Source organism: Hippocampus zosterae, chromosome 2, assembly GCF_025434085.1.
Source record: "Hippocampus zosterae strain Florida chromosome 2, ASM2543408v3, whole genome shotgun sequence".
Lineage (NCBI taxonomy): Eukaryota > Metazoa > Chordata > Actinopteri > Syngnathiformes > Syngnathidae > Hippocampus > Hippocampus zosterae.
The window spans coordinates 32,261,287-32,279,182 of NC_067452.1; the positions used below are offsets into that span (position 1 = coordinate 32,261,287).

The 17,896-nt window shown below is 41.2% G+C and overlaps 1 protein-coding gene across 1 annotated transcript in view; it reads left to right on the top strand.

Moving 5' to 3' along the window:
* The first annotated feature begins 575 nt into the window (after positions 1-575).
* Positions 576-17,896, top strand: part of calcrl2 (calcitonin receptor-like 2) — a 24,686-nt gene continuing 7,365 nt past the window's right edge. Inside the window, exons 1-3 of the mRNA XM_052059800.1 lie at positions 576-690; positions 14,195-14,252; positions 14,832-15,006. Of these exons, the coding sequence (XP_051915760.1) occupies positions 641-690; positions 14,195-14,252; positions 14,832-15,006 (283 nt within the window). The 5' untranslated portion in view covers positions 576-640. The remainder of the gene's footprint in view (positions 691-14,194; positions 14,253-14,831; positions 15,007-17,896) is intronic.

Sequence of the window (17,896 nt, forward strand, 5' to 3'; positions counted from 1 at the left end):
AGATATTCTTTGAGTGCCTCGGTCTCGGTTTTTTAAAAGTGCTATGCTGTTTCTTCCGCTCAATAGCAGCAAAAATATAACTCCGGAGAAAATTCAACATACAGTATCCTAATAGGATGCTCTGATTTAAATCGTACGCTCTGGTCGACCTTCAATTACGAACAAACAGCAGGTGGCAGTGTCATACTTGGCACTGTTGTTATGGTACATGGTTTGAAATTGCTTGTGTCATGTTGCAAAATAGCACATCAATGTATGTGAGCTTGCCTACAGTGGGCACTTTTAAGTGAATGACAAGACTTGGTTGCGAGAGTCGCACATAAATGTTCGTTATTTAATTGCACCAACTAAAAAAAATGGTGCTCACTATTGATTATTAATAAGTCAATCGTTAGTGAGGTATGGTTGTTAAATTCTGTTTAGTTTTGAGGTCAAATGCGTATTACCGAAGGTTAGACATAAGCAAAGCAGTGATTACATATACACTACATACATAGTACATACATACATCGACAACAATTTACTGTGAAAGTCATAACAGGAAGTCATGTAATAGCCACCGTGCCTTGCTTGAGTGCTGTCCTGGTTGAGATCGGTCAGTGTTGTCACAGGGCAGCATGAGACACTCATCTTGGAGCCAATGTGCATTCATGAAGAAAAAGTCCGTTTGATTACTTGCAAATTCAAAACGTAAGTGAACTCTCTTCACCTTATTTGTAGAATTCATTTATTGTAATGGATTTGACGCGTGGAAAAAAAATTCAGACCACTAGTCAGCAGTTGAAGCACAATAGTCACGCAAAGAACTACGTATGCTTGTTTCACGTCATTACGAAGCATCTCAAATTGTGCTCGATCGGTTTTAGGATGAATAATATGTGAGTGAGTTTTCAACCCAATGAAATATACTGTAATTTAATTAATTAGCTGGCTTCTTGCCACAAAGAATTAAAAGCTTTGGTGCGCGCAAAGTTGAACATCCGTATTGCAATAGAACATAATTAAAAATGAAAATTAGTTACGTTGTCGTCTGTCTTGGATAACTCTTGTTTTGAGTGTTATTGCACTTCATTTTTTAATGTTTTACTTTAGTTGCAAGACTTTTGGAATTGTTCATGAAGAAGCACATTTAATGTTAAACTCTTAATTTCCTTACTTGAACAGCTTACGTACCAAGTAATACAATGTATGCAGTGGCAAAAAAAGGGAATCAAACTCAAAGTAATTTGTTTCTACAATTTATCACTACAACACGGATGGAACCCACTCAAGAATCATAATTGCACTACTCATGTTTGTGATCCACAGTAAACCAGGAACTAGTGTCGTAAAGGATGAGTAAATGTACAATTAACGGTTTGACTGGGCAGGGCGAGACTGGCCAGGTGTGTTTTGGGGCTGATGCGGTGCTTTTTATCTATTCATTATCCGAACTTCTTTATGCTCCTGAGGGTCAGGGGGGTGCTGGAGCATATCCCAGCTGTTTTTGGGTAGGACGCAGCATACACCCTAAACTGGTTGCGGGACAATTTCGTCTTCAATTAATCCCGCATGCATGTTTTTGGAAAGTGTGAGGAAACCGGAGTACCCGGAGAAAACCCATGCTGGCACGGGGAGAACATGCAAACTCCACACAGGATGAATCAAACCCTGGACCTTTGCATTGTAAGGCAGATATGCTAAGCAGTCGTGCACTGTGCTGCCATTGGTGTTACCTTCGTGCATTTTATCCCAACAGACTGACCCACAATTTAGACGAAGCAGCCCATTAATCAAATTACAATTAAGACTGCAAACTGCATTAACATCAGTGGCAGAGAGTTGGCAACCAGGAGTCACATCTGCATGCAGATTATATTCATTCATTCATTCATCTTCCGAGCCGCTTGATCCTCACTAGGGTCGCGGGGGGTGCTGGAGCCTATCCCAGCTGTCTTCGGGCAGCAGGCGGGGGACACCCTGAATTGGTTGCCAGCCAATCACAGGGCACACAGAGACGAACAACCATCCACGCTTACACTCACACCTAGGGACAATTGAGAGTGTTCAATCAGCCTGCCATGCATGTTTTTGGAATGAGGGAGGAAACCGGAGCACCCGGAGAAAACCCACGCAGGCCCGGGGAGAACATGCAAACTCCACACAGGGAGGCCAGAGCTGGAATTGAACCCGGTACCTTTGCACTGTGAAGCCGACGTGCTAACCACTGGACTACCGGGCCGCTGCAGATTATATATATCTCTATATATACAGTATCTATATCTACTGTATATCTATCTTGATATATATCCAACTTTGGATTTCTTCCCACAATGTCAATTATCCATTATTTTTTTACACCATAACAAGCAAGCAGCATGGCTGAAAAGTCATCGTTTCCCAAACCATCAACAGTCTTGTTTTAATGAAATAAAATGAGCATACTGTATATCCAGAACCTTGCTCAATGTGTTCATAATTCAAGCAGGAATGAAACTAAGTAAAAAGCATTGTTTAGAATAGTGAAGAATGAAGAGATTTTTGTGTCATTGTGCTTTTTCATATGATTTGAATGAATGGGCTATGAATTGCAGTATGTCAAGCGTCGGGGGGCCTTGATTGGGTTTTAGCTCACAATTACATGAGTTAAGTGTACACTAAAAGCAAAGCAACGGCAAATAAAATGGCATAATGTTGTAAATAAAGCTGAGCAAAATATCACTTTTTACTTGGACTTGATCCTACTTGTAGTATGAGTATGTTGAACAAAGTCTGCATGCGGGTGCATTTGGTTTCATGAAACCATGACTGTGGATAGTATGACACCAATGCGCTCTCAGTTTCCGTGGGGATTGCGTGCCTGCATACGTAAGCATGCGCATGAGCTCGCGTGCGTGTTTGTGTGCAGCAGGCTGCCTGGTATAAGTCAAAATGAATGACAGGGTTGATTTTTATTTTATTGTTTTGGGTGCCAGTCCATCCCTGGTGTAGAGCTACTCTCGATCAATTGACATTACTGCTGTATGGTTATTAAAGACTTGCAAAGTATCTATAATGATTTGGTGTGTGCATTTCTCTACACAAAACGTTTAATGAAATGATTTTAAGATGTAATGATTCACTTTGGTTTGATTTTAGTGTGATTATGATTCGATTAGAGACGTACGGTTATAGCGTTTGTCATGTTTGTCATCCAAGTTAATTACATACTGTACAAAGAAACCACAAATCATCAGCAACATCAGAACGATTTATATCTGGGGTACATCTCTCATTAAAGATGATTCGATACAATTCAAGGATCCGATGACGCCAATGCTGGCATCTGACAGTCACGCCCGCTCAGCTGTTTGAATGACAAACGAGGACACTGTACCACCAAGAACATGAGGCCAGACAGAAGAACAGGAAAGAAATGACTTTCAAATGGCACAAATAGGATAAAGTGTTTATCGATATTTATTAAATACCAACACTCTGTCTTGAATACAAAGTTATATGTTAGAAAAAAACAGCCACATCTGATTGATTTGTACAAACATAAGTTGTTTTGATACGTGTAGTACTTGTTGGGATTTTCGGTTCCCATTCCTAGCATTCTGTCTGTGATCCCTTCTTTCAACTGTCAAAGTTTCTCACCCTCAAAATCAATCCTATCTTATCTGCGGGACCGTGGGATCGTCTTTTCGTGGGAAGCTTCCACTTCCCACTGTAACTTCGGCTGGAGTATAACAGTCTGCTCTTGCCAAGCCGCTCTGTGGGTATTAATAGAAGTTCTGGCTGCTACTTTGATCCCAGTTCCCCATTTGTTCCCGAGTCATGTCTTGTTTCATAACACAAGACCCCCTCCCCCGCGATTCCCCTGTTACAACCCCCTCTAAGATGAAAAATGTGTTCTTATTTTAGGCTGAGTGGAGAGTAACTGAGCCATCAGAGCTGGCATGAGCAATTCTATGGATTTTTCAGTGTTTAAATGGTTTTGGAGTTAAGTGCTTGTAATTTAATTCCATATTTCACGTAATAGCTGGGATCGGCTGGAAAATGAAAAACATACAGCGCGTTGGAAGATAACTGAATCGTGATAGATGGGCTTTTAAATGTCGAGGACGATGTTAATGCCCTGTGAGATTCAAGTGAGTGTTTACTTCTACTTGCCCAGAGCATGTAATTTGAGTTCACAACCCATTCATGTGCGCAAGGTGCACTGCTAAAATAACAAACTTGCAACAGAGACAACCTTTTCATATGGTATAACAATCTCATTTCGTTCACACGCTATTAATGGCTGCATGTACATTGTATGCAAAAAGTTATCACAGTGCTGCTTTCCTCTCATTGTTACATAGCAAGCTTATTAACAAAAAAAGATTATTTAATTTTCCACATTGACAAGATCGAATTTTTTTTTCTTTTAAAATGATGAAAGATAAACCAAAGAAATCTCATGAGCAGAAGTATCCACAGACTTTGCTCAATTCTTAGTTGATGCACATTTTGGCAGTAATTACAGCCTCAAGTCTTTTTGAATATGATGCCTCAAGGTTGGCACACTTATCATTGAGCAATTTTCTCCCATAGTTCTCTGAACAACTTCTCAAGCCCCATCAGGTTGAGAAGGTCAGCGCACAGCCATTTTCAGATCTCTCCAGAGAAGTTTAATCGGATTGAAGTCGATAGGCTCTGGCCACTCAAGCATATGTGAGGTCTGAGGTTAGGAGCCCTCGGGAGCAGGTTTTCACCAAGGATGTCTCTGTTCATTGCTGCGTTCATTTCCGCCCTCAATCTTGACTCGTCTCCCAGATCCCGAAGCTGCAAAACATCATCACAGTAAAATGCTGCCATCACCAAGTGTCATAATAATGAGTGGTGCTTGGTTTCTTCCTAAGCTGACGCGCAGCAGTCACCCATATTAATTCAGCCTTTGTGTCATCATTGAGAGAGTTTTGCCTCTCTGTTGTAGGACCCCACAAAGAGTATTATAAATGATCCGTTTGTTTTATTTATTTACTAGCTGGTTCGCCGCCCTCCGGGCGGCTCATCAGCTAGTTCCTGCGGAAGGCTGGTAAGGTGGTGGTTCGCCGCCCTCCGGGCGGCTCATCAGCTAGTTCCTGCGGAAGGCTGGTAAGGTGGGCCTTGGGCCCACAAAAGTGTTGTTGCTTGGTTCAACTTCTTGTTCATCTTCATTGCTTATCGCGAAAATAAAGAGATGTTTAGCTCTACTAAATAACTAACAATTTCATTGCAATGCTTGTGGGTAGACAACATTTTTTCGCTAAGATGCCCGCGCGATCGTAGTGAGCCACTGTCTGAGCGGCGCAGTGGCGGCGCAGTGAAGTAGGTACGTTTTGAAAAGGGACAGACGGAAGGACAGACCGCGTGCGGGACGACGCGCAATATATATATAAGATTTGCCCTTAGAACATGGCGCTGTAGTTGGTACTTGGTAGCCGTCCGCAAGTGCTCTTCAAGAGCTTTGCTTCTTTTTCCCTTCATTTTTTGTCATATGGTGTGTGTTATGCTTCACGTGGACCCATTGTGGACTGTTTTCAGCATTGTGGCCATGACACCCAACGAGGAAGGGGACGGGACGGTGGGGGCGCTATTTGACTCTTGTCGCTCGACGCCCCAGGGCGCCTGTACTGGGCAGCATTTTTCATTGCCCCGTTTTGTTCAGCGGATATGTCGGTGCTGTTGGACAGTCTGTGTTTCCACGCGCTTTTATTAAGGCTAACACCTAAAAGATAAAAGGGTTGTTTTTGTCCAGATTTTCCCGACCAAGGTCGTCAAATGCCAGACTTACATATGAGCCTATAAAATTATCCTTCGATCTGTGGCCTGTTAGGAGTGTCTCTGTCCCGAGGGTCCAAAATGGGGTTTTAATATTACCGGTATACATGATTAATATTTACCGTATTGTTTTTTTGCATTGAAATAAGACTGAAAACGTGGGGGTCGTCTTATATTCAGGTTTTAGACATTATACCCATTCACGACGCTAGATGGCGCCACATATCATTGAAGCGCATGCTGGACTTGACTCCCATGGCCAAAGTGAACCCCTGTCACGAAGAATAAAAATAAAAATATTGGTAGCATGAAGAAGAAAAATAAAAAATAGCAGTAAGAAGGAAAAGAGAAGAAAATAATAGAAGCGATAACAGAAAATGGAGAAACGTAGTGACAATCTGGAGAAGAGTGGGTTGAAGATCGGCCAGGTTAACCAGCAGCTGAGGAGAGTTTATGATGTAATTTACATTTCAAAAACCAGAAGCCATTCATTTACGAATGTGATTGCACTTTAGTTTACATATTTAAAAGTTCAGATATTAAGATTTGAATGAGGCAAAATAACTTTTGTTTCAGATGTATATCCATCCATCAACCATCCATCCATCTTGTACCGCTTATCCGGGGCCGGGTCACGGGGGCAGCAGCTTTAGCAGGGAAGCCCAGACTTCCCTCTCCCCCAGGGATCCCGAAGCGTTCCCACGCCAGCTGGGTAGCATAGTCTCTCCAGCATTTCCTGGGTCGTCCTTCGGGGTCTCCTCCTGGTGGGACACCTCACCAGGGAGGCGTGCAGGAGGCATCCGAATCAGTTGCCCAAGCCACCTCATCTGGCTCCTCTCGATGTGGAGGAGAAGCGGCTCGGCTCTGAGCCCCTCCCGGATGACCGAGCCGCTCACCTTATCTCGAAGAGAGAGCCCTGACACCCTGCAGAGAAAGCTCATTTCGGCCGCTTGTATCCGGGATCTCGTTTTTTCGGTCACGATTCATAGCTTGTGACCATCAGATGTACAGTACTGTAATTATTTTCTGTACAAAAATTAATTTGGTGTTCAAAAAGTCTTTTTTCAAACTTGAGTCTTGAAAAAGAGGGGGTCGTCTAATAATCAGGGCAGTCTTATATTCGGGCCAATACGGTATTTGCAACCAAAAATCTTTGTGTGTGTGTGTGTGTGTGGAGTAAGCAGAGTCGTGACTCCATGAATTGTAATGTGGAACGGAATGTACGGAATGTTGGAAATCAAAGAAGCACACTGGTTGTAAACAAAAACAAAAATGTCCTGTGCAATGTCTTATTTTGTTGAAGACCCCAGACAGCACGCTGAATTTACTAAAGCAAGTCTGTCTTGACCACATCATTCTACAACACTCCCAACTCCAGTCCCTTCAGAAACACTCTGGAAAATTTGGCGCAAAATACCCCACGAGTTAAAGCAGATCTTCATTTTTATTACCTCACATCCTTAAAGTACTTGTTTCGAGATCGACTGGTGGTAGAATAGAATCTTTGTGTGTTGTGTTCTCTGTTGATATTATCAGCGCACACCACACAGTATGACCAAATCTGTTAAATGCCAGATTTGTTCAAAAAAAAAAAATCCTCATTGTATTTGAGCCATTGCTCAGTCGATATCTTGACTTTGACTTATGAGCAAAAATTTGAGATTTGAGCAGTAGTTGGTGACAGTGACTTCAAATTAACTCACTTCTTAACAAGCAGCAGTTTATCACAGAATGAACAATTCTTCAAAAAGAAGCAGAAGGAGAGACAAGACAAAGACAGAGCATGAATCTGTCGGTGGAGGCGGGGGCAGAGGATAACCTCAGTGAGATTAAATGAGGGAAAAGGGAGTCACTTGAGGGGTGCAATCGGTGTCAAGCTGACCATATTTGAAAGGTTTGTCACCAATTGTCAGAGTGTGCTGGGTTTCCTCAAGATTTGCTCTGTGGGGGGATGTTGCTTTGCTTGACATGTTGTTTTCAAATCTTATGTTATGTTTCATGATAATGGGCGCATCAGCAAAGCAACTGGGCTGTTCAATGCACTTCATTTATTTTATTTTTTGTCCTTCAAAGTTAACACTAAGCGGCCTATTTTCATTCTCGGCATGCACAACTCAGTCGAACTGTGCACATCGTGGAGTTTTCTCATCTTTTGGTATTTTGATCAACTTTGCGCCAGTAGAATTGCGCCGTTGTGTGCCGTTGTGGGATCGAACATATTTTTTTTTTACCGGCCAGTCCTCCCTGCATTTTTCACTTGCATCAAAATTAGAGTAGAATGAAATGCACGCACGAGTACGCCATGCCTTTATTTTGGAAACGGAATTTACACTCGCAGGAGTCCGTGCATAACATTTGCACCTACACTGTAATATCTCCTCTTTCAAATGATGTCGTCGGCCATGTATGTGATGGAGCCTTGCACCTCCCGATCATGTGTCCTTATGTGACCCCACTTAAAATAGTAACCAGGGGCACCATTAAAATATTCTTAAAATGACAATGATTAAAATTCATTCAATGAATTTATTTCTACAATGATTCAGGGGGATTATCCCACGCTGATGTCATCTTTATGAATGAAATACCATGAGGTCCACCGCACACGTCCGCGGATCGTCGAATCTGCCTGCCTGCGCTTCAATTAAACACACTAAAATTGTTTTAGACCTCCTGCGCTCCAAAACAGACCACCTTTTAGCCAGTCGATAATTTTGTTAACCAAATTGCAGGATGTCATACATCATGGATCTCAGTGAGGCAACATTTAAATCTTGTTATCGGTGTTAACTCTAAACTCTGCCTAAAATGAATGCTTTTTCAACCTTATTCAAGTAAGAAATACAGCACGGGTGTCAAACTCAGAAGTAGTTCTTTAATACAGTACTCATTGTAACCCGTCTAGAGGAATTTCAATTTTCGGCCTGATGTTTATTTTTTTACACCACACAGAACTAAATCATACACGTCGGCATATAAGGAGACCTGTCAGGTTGCAAGTGGCATGGAACCTCTTAAGCTGGGCGTGTGGGGACAGTAGCTTGCTCAACAGCCCCAAACAGTAGCTAAGAAGCAGACTAGAATGTCTCTAACAATCGGTTACCATTTTGACATTTATCTGCAGTGTAAGTTGAAACATGGATCTCCAGCAACAAAGCCAAAGTCTTTACAGATGAGCCACCGCTGCCCCTCATGCCTGCCCTCATGATGCGGCCTGTCAAAATAGGTTTGTACACGGCAATGTGGTCAAGCCAAAATAAGTCATGTTGTGTGGATAATTATCATTCTATTAGAAGGAACATTTGTTCTTCATATTGAAGCCACTTACTTTCGATCAAACAGATGCTGGAGGCTGATTCTGAACAGATGACTATTCAACTCCAAGGCTTCAAAGCCTGTAAAAATGAATAAATAGTTCTTTTTGGGGAGGGATTGTTCCAGCAAGTACTAAAATGACTCAGCACTGAGCAGAAGTTGCACAGTCGTCTGTCAAATTGCTTTTAGCTACAATTTACTGGAATATTCATCCTCTGAAGCTTTTATTTATTTATTTTTTTACCATAGACAGAAACATATCAGGAATTTCCATATTCGTCTCACTGTATATATATATATATATATATATATATATATACAGTAAGGCGGCCCGGTAGTCCAGTGGTTAGCACGTTGGCTTCACCGTGCAGAGGTACCGGGTTCGATTCCAGCTCTGGCCTCCCTGTGTGGAGTTTGCATGTTCTCCCTGGGCCTGCGTGGGTTTTCTCCGGGTGCTCCGGTTTCCTCCCACATTCCAAAAACGTGCGAGACAGGCTGATTGAACGCTCTAAATTGTCCCTAGGTGTGAGTGTGAGCGTGGATGGTTGTTCGTCTCTGTGTGCCCTGCGATTGGCTGGCAACTGATTCAGGGTGTACCCAGCCTACTGCCCGGAGACAGCTGGGATAGGCTCCAGCACCCCCCGCGACCCTAGTGAGGATTGAGCGGTTCGGAAGATGAATGAATGAATGAATATATACAGTATTTTTTTTAAGTCCGCAAACGGTCCGCGAGAAGATGCAAAACATCAGCGAGTTAAATAGAGCAACATATACAGTGCTGTACTCCATGTATATTAAAAAATAATAATTCAAATTTTTTAAAATATGTTTGAAAAAACGTACATTTGCACCTGGGTCTCGGGTGCGAAGAAAGGAGGATCAACTATTATGATAGATAAATAATCTGCATCTCTGGGGAGTACGATGTATTTGATTAAAAGAAATGTTTTAGTCATGTTGTTATGAGATAAATAATTGTGAATTGCTTCGAATGACATTGGAGTTTAGAGATTTGGAGTTGCTTTTGTAGTCATGGTATTGATCCTAATGACACAAAATGTCTCGCTCTGTAATGCCATGTATTGTGATATTGTATATTTTGTCAAAATGCAACATGATTTTCTTGGTAAGAAGGGATGGATCAGGTCACTAGCAGTCAATCATCACTGACTGGTTTCATGCATTTGAGTGCTGTTTTAAAAGAAGTAGCACAGAGTATCGATCTTGCGCTAGTTAACAACTCGCTGCCAGTTAAACATCTTGTTAAATGGAGCAATGTCTCCCGCATTTGAGTGCTGTTTTAAAAGAAGTAGCACGGAGTGTCGATCTTGCACTAGTTAACAACTCGCTGCCAGTTAAACATCTTGTTAAATGGAGCAATGTCTCCCGCATTATGAAAATCCTTCCCATGACCCTTTGTATACTTGTAACAATGGTTTATTTTTACCTGTTGACCTATGTAGAAATGTGTGTGTGTGTCCTAGTGAAGGGGGTTGTCAAAGGAGGAAGTGGTTGCAGGATGACGGAGTGGGAGATAATAGCGTCCTGCACGACCTTCATTCTTCCTTTGCAGAATCTTCACTATTACAGTACATAAACTCTCTTCTTGTTTGGGGAGTGAGACCTAACATTGATGGACCAGGCAGGGCCTCTCTTGTACTGTGTAGTAATCAAATAACGAACTTCTTTGCAAAATTGATAAACGTTAAATGAAAAATGTAAGAAAATAATTGTAAATGGCATCAAATTGAACCCACTCCCCCAGGCAGCATTATGTGAGATGTATTCCACATCGGTGGATTTAAAAGTGTTATAGTGTGTGCGTGCGTGCATGCATTTTTATTTAAAACATTGGCACAATTAACTTGGACTGGGGTTAAAAAAAAATCGATTAATCAAATAGTCTCTTTCTTAGCCCGATATCGATTTATAAAACCAGAAATTGATCCTTTTAATATATTTTTTGTTCATAAATTCACGCAGACACTTCGGCTTAATTATTGATTTATTTTGGCTCGGGTATTAAGTCTGCACCCTGTCAGTCTCATCCTGAGATGGTATCAATTTTCTGAAATCGGGTGCAGTTGTAATGAAAAAAAAAAAAAAAAAACAAGATCTAGTCCTCTCCCATCCTGCAAAAACATGAACATATAGTAAATGTGAAGTTGTGAAAATCTCCAAAATGGGACAACATACAAATACTCTCAAAATGTTAAGAAATGAAGGTCTTGGAGATGAAAATTCAAACCTCAGGCAATGGCTAGATTTATGGAGAACCCCAAACTTGTTTTCAATCCACTTGAACCAGTGCGTCCGTCAATAATCCAAAATCTGGTAAAGCAAAACAGTAATGTTTGGATTTCCCAACATTCTGCGTCATGATCCTCCATCTCACGAGTGCAGTGGGGGCTATTAAATCAGGGTTACAGGATGTGGGATGTTCATATCTTCTTAAACAAATACACCATGATTACCATTAACAACACCATGTGGACCAATAAGACATTTTCTACCCCATAGTAAGGACTGATAATATAAACAGTCTTTACCGAGACATCATCAAAAGTACTGCATTAATGTGTATCGGCCTTTTTAAGTAATTTTGTTACAACTGTAAGCATAAGTTATTAAGAAAATGTGACAACTTTGTTGACCAAGGCCTCATACACACCATGAAGGATTTTCTTAGCCTCCTTAATATGAAACGGTTCCATTCGTTTTGTCATGCTACATACCAGCGTTTCCATTGTGAAGTGTGTAACCACGTGAAAAGTTTGCCATTTTGCACTGAAATGAACTTAACATGTCTTTGTTTTCTGTTGTGAGAACTGTGTTGCTCAGTGATGTGTTGACCAGTGGTTACCCGAAGACCATCACGTATTCTATTTGACAGTCACTGTCTAAACAGAACGGGACAGGACAAATAAGGGACTCTTTGAAAGGAATGCTTGGAAGACATGAACTGGCCGTGTTGCCCCAAACAAAGTCTGTCTTCCCATTAGGGGGGAGTTATTTTCTTGGGAGCAACCCAGTTTGACATGATGCGTCTTAATTGAAACTATACATTGCCGTAGGCGGCTCTTTAAATAATGTACAAGAGATTGTTTGGTCTTGATTTACAGAGTATCTGTCTACAAGTGGGTCTCTTTTTAAACAAAAATCGTGTCAGGTTGAATGTGTGCTTTACAAAAATAACACACCTTATATCCCTGGTACTTCTTATGTACGATTTTTTTTAATAGACCCATTCATGGATATTGTGCCAAGTAATACGATGCGTCTAATGGTCCTTAAAATACGGTCGTTGACACCCATTGAGTTTCATTGGAGAAACAAGTTTTTCAATACAAAAATAAACAAAAATGCTGACAAACATAAATTGAAAAAATAGATCTGCAGATAAGCAAATCCACAAGTGCCGAACTCCAAGAATGTAAGATCTGCCATACTCTAATATAAATAGTACAATATGCTGCTTCCGTACATACTTAATTTTTTTATATCCTGGAAAAATATATTTTAGAATATTAGAATATTCAATGTCAACGCGTGTCTAATTAGCCAGATGGTTTGTTGTAGGTAGCTAAACTGTATACGCAGCCATAATTCTGGGACTGTGGTATAAAAAAAAATAAAACACATGTGGAAAGATATTAAAACATATTGCAGGTGGTTGAACTGTTCGGTTTTGTCATGCTCAGGCACAGTTTTCGTCCCCAAATGGCAAAAAGACTCTTTTATTGATGCAATAGACGAGGTCAAGTGACATCACCAGATCAGGCAGCCTGGTAGAGGTAATTTACAGATGAGCAGGAAAGTCTTCGGTGTGCAACGGGAAAAGTAGTGATTCCTACCTGTCTATGTATTCCCAGGGCTGGAAGAAACTAAAACACATTTGAGTGAACTTCAGAGCTTGAGATTGAAGGGGTTACCATCACCATTCATCCACGACGGATTGGCAAACTGCAGTGGACAGCTCGGGCATTTGGAGTGGAGGTTTACACAGGTGCAGCTGATTGGCCACCACCAACCAGCCTCGGGCAGGGAGCAATCAATTAAGACTTGATTGCCAGATCACCACAGGTTTGTAATGAATATTTTCTGATTAATTCCAAAATGTGTGTTTTGGAATTGTTTTTCTGAGGCTTTTTGTCATGTGATCAAAGAACTGTTATTTATTTATTTATTTATTTATTTATTTCGACTTTTATATATTTTTATCCATCTCAGGAGGTAGCCATTTTGCCACTTGCTGTTAACTGTAAATGGCATCACAGTTGCTCAAGGACTCAGGTAATGACCAATCACAGCTCATCTTTGTGAAGGTCACAAATTCAAGACAACTCAAGACTCGAACCAAACTGAGACAATAGGTGAGCAGTGATTCGTTGTGATCTGAGCGCTGAGCAACTCTAATGTCTTTTTCAGTCAACAGTAAGTGGCAAAATGGCCGCCCACCTGAGATGGATGAAAAACAGGTGGATTTTGCTGCTTAATTCACAAATGCAATATTAACCAGAATGCCCTGCTTAGACTAGTGGGGATATCATTTCAATCTGTGGGAGTAACATTAGAGCAAACTAGAGGTCAACCAGTGTCCTGGAACAGATTGTGCTCGACCCTTCAGCTTCCACTGTGTGCTCGGGTCACATACAGTCAAGGTTGTGTCCTGGATTTCACACGATTATGTGTAAGCGATTCACATAATGGGTGGATGTTTGGATGTTCTCCAAGATGCTTATACAGGAAATAGTAAAAACGATCACCCTTAAAGACAGTCTACATAAAAATTAAATATGGCTTTCTGGCCAGGTCATCCAAAGATAAGACCAAGTTGTTTGTTCTTTTCCCCCTTAAGGATTTCAAGCTCTTCCAACAGCAGAAACACTGAATTGTTATAAAGTCCTACCTTTCTGCGATCCTAATTATGCTCTTTCAAATGTTGTTTGGTGTTAGTCAGAAGTACTTTAGAGAACATTCAGCCCTTTCGCCCTATGCTAAACACGTTTGACTGACATGTTATGGAGCCAGACTTCTTTTGTTGATAGATAGAAACATGATGGCAACGACCACAAATGCTGGCGAGTAACGTGTTTTGTTGTTTCTTCTTTAGTGACATGTGGAGCAGCAAAACCCTATCACTGATATTTGCACTGGTGTTGGGCTCAGAGGTACGTACACTCCACAAATTAAATTTTATATACCGTATTTTCTGCACTATAAGGCGCACCTAAAATCATTCAATATTGTGATTTCGTGCGCATAGTATTTTAAAGATTCTGTAAAGTGCTTTGTTACACCTGCAGTGGTTGTGAAAGCTCCATATAAATAGAGATGTACTGTATTGTATTCCCTTTAGCGTCGCTTCATATAGTGGATGCATAACGCAACCGCAGGCACTATTGTAGTTTCTATTCTATGCGCCTTATAATGCGGTGCACCCTATATACGAAAATGTTGCAGCATGCGCGACGTCACAGTGATGACGTGAGTGGCCAAGATGGCGCTGTGCAAGCTATGTCATTATTTTGATACTTATTAGGCATCAACTTTTTTTTCTGAGAATTGGATGCCATTCATCTTTGCACTATTAATGTTTCCACACACTGCTTAATTGAATGAAGGACAATTCAGTGGTATGTTACATTCATGTTTCTTGTATCGTATTGTGTTATGAAGTGATGCAGTAGTAATTGAAAATATAGTGTTGGGGTCTTCTTGGAATGAATCTTGCTGACTACATTTTACAGGTTGCACAATGCGAGGATGTGGAGTACATGACAGCGGATGAGTTACCTTTCCAGGACCAGCAAGAGAATGTTGGCAACATATCCACCGTACCAGGAATGTCGCGTCATCAGATCCTGGCTGCGCAGTTCGAGTGTTACTTGAAGATAATCCGCGATCCACCACGGGCCGAAGAAGGTGACATTACCGCACAGTACCTACTCAACCACTTGATTTAGTCCAAGAACATCAACCATTTCCCATACGACTCGAATTGTATCCTTTTTGGGACAAATCGGACCCGGCCCATCTAAAGGCACCATCATAAAAAATAGCCTTTGTCGTGACTGTGGCTACCCCAGATCACCTATTTGAAACACCTCAACCTTTATTGGACCGTGGCACATATTTCACATTGGAAAAAAATCTCTCAGTGCACCACCATGATAAAATTTCACAAAAAATGGCTACTTCATACAGTAGGTTATTTCTGTACCTTCTATCATCTCAGGTGAACATTTAACCATTCTGCCTGTTAATCGATGCCATTGGCAAACAACTTTTTTTTTGTTTTTGGTGAGTAAATAAGTAATTTTTGTATTTCATTTTCACTAAAGTGCCATGGCACACTGGTTGGGAATCACTTTTTTTTTATAACTTCTTAGTCTTAGAAGATTAGTCTAATCTTAGTGGCCCAGCCAGGACACATTGAATGCCGTGTTTAAACGCCTGTGTGCCTATGTTCTAAACACAGATGACCGCTCTTTGTGCACATTAACATTAGCCCACCTTCTTTAACTTTTATGTCAACAAGTATTTAGTCACCAAAACAATTATTTAAAATTAAGTTGAGAAGATCGGGAAAGATTAACGAAACAAAGGAAGTACAGGGAGAGATTTATACTCCATCATCCCTTTAGTGCAGGGGTGTCCAAACTTTTTGCCAAGGGGGCCAGATTTTATGTGGTAAAATGCCGGGGGGCCGACCTTGGCTGACATTCTTTACATTGAACAACAATATTGTTCAACAAATTTTAATAAGCCAGTCTGTTGCACATTTCCATTTTTATTTTAATTTCAACAATCTTAAGAATTTCTTTTGGTTCATTTGAAACAGGTATATCACATGCAACTGTTTATTCACTTGACTTTTTCTTAAACAGAAGTCTCCTGAGTGCAAATTGATTGATTTGAAACATAAAATGTATCACCATGACTTTTCAATAGTCACAAAACCTTTGAATCGAACAACAGGGAAATGAACAAGCAATACACATCCACAACTGCAAGGATCATTTGAAATATGACATATCAGTCAATATAAACACGGAGTGATGTCTTGTTAACTCGTGAGTGATGCCCTCTAGTGTCTAAATACTATTACTCATTTAGTGAATGCTATTACTCATTTAGCCACTAGAGGGAAGCAGTACTCTATGAAACATCACTCACCAGTCTACGAGACCTCAGTCAATGCAACGTGTTCCATTGCGCCCAACCTGCGGGCCAGACGGCACTGATTTTATGACAGGGGCCGAGGGCCGGATGAAATTCGACCGCGGGCCGGATTTGGCCCCCGGGCCGGACTTTGGACCCGGGGGCTTTGGCTGCTTTAGTGGGAGAAATGAGACAAGAAGGTCGCTGTCGAAAAGAAGACACAATCCTCACAAGACTGAGAGTAGGATACGCTGGATGAAGTAAAAATAGTAGAAGTACAAATTTCCCGTCATGAAAACATGATGGGAAAGTGTGAAAATGGGAAGTGTGAAACCTCGAATGACATAATCATCAGTTCATCGTGTGCTTATGAAATGAAACATATTTGAGGGAGAGGGGGAAATTTGTATAAAATAAGAGGGAGAGAGTTGTGTTGCAGGTTATGCCGGAGCCTATCCCTGCTATCTTCGGGTTGTAAGCGGGGTACACCCTGGACTGGTTGACAGCCAATCACAGGGCACGCATAGACGAACAACCATTTGTGCTCACAATATGCCCTGCGACATTTTAGGGTGTGTCATTAACCTGCCATTCATGTTTTTGGAATGTGGGAGGAAACCGGAGTACCCAAAGAAAACCCACGCAGGCACGGGGAGAAACAAACTCAACACAGAAAAGCCATAGCCGGATCCTGCACTTTGAGGCCAACGCGCTAACCTGTCGAGGACCGGGCCGCCCTCCTCAAATATATTGTAGAGATTATTTTATATTTTCATTGTTTACAATGGGGAAATCCAAAACTAATAAGAGGTGGGCCAACATCCTCGATCGGACTGAGGTCGACCTTTAAGACATTCCATTTCCATTCTTTACTCCTGCCAAACAAAGTACCGGTAATTGAAGTAGAAAGAAAACTAGCATATAGGATTATTCATTCATTCATTTTCCGAGCCGCTTTATCCTCACTAGAATCGAACCCACGACCTCTGCACTGTGAGGTCAATGCGCTAACCACTGGACGACCGGACCACCATAGGATTAGCCATTTCAAATTATATTAGACAGAAAAATGCATTTGTTGTGTCTCATTCACCTCAGATGCCCTTTGCCTTTGGTGCTACAGTAATTCATTCAAATATACAAATATACAGCGGTTGTTGTAAAGAAAGAGGATGTGTGTATGAAAGAAAGGAAACCTGGCCTTTGTCTCGTAGCACTGCTTTTAACCACTGCTTGACTCTATTCCGCCTTTGAAATGTTATTTTGTGATTGGCTTCCCAACATGCTGCTCGGCAGCCTGCTACTAGCGGGCTTCCGTCTATTGTTGGCCCTGTATCAGCGGCCCAGCTGCGGAGAGGTAGCTTGTGTGGACAATGCAATCTATGTTGATGAAGTTCATTTATATGGCTGGGCGTTTAAAATGTTCAAACATTGAAGCTGTTCTGTACATTTGTTGGGACTCTGTTCACTGTAACAATTGAGTTTCCACTTTCAAATAATTCTCACGCTCACAAATTACTGCATCCATCTATCCACCTATCCATTTTTTACCTGCCTTGTGTGAAGTACTCTGAAGAAAAGGCTTCAAACTTTAAAGTTTTTAACGACTGAAGTGGGAAATTTTCTCCCAAAATTAATGTTGAGGTAAGCT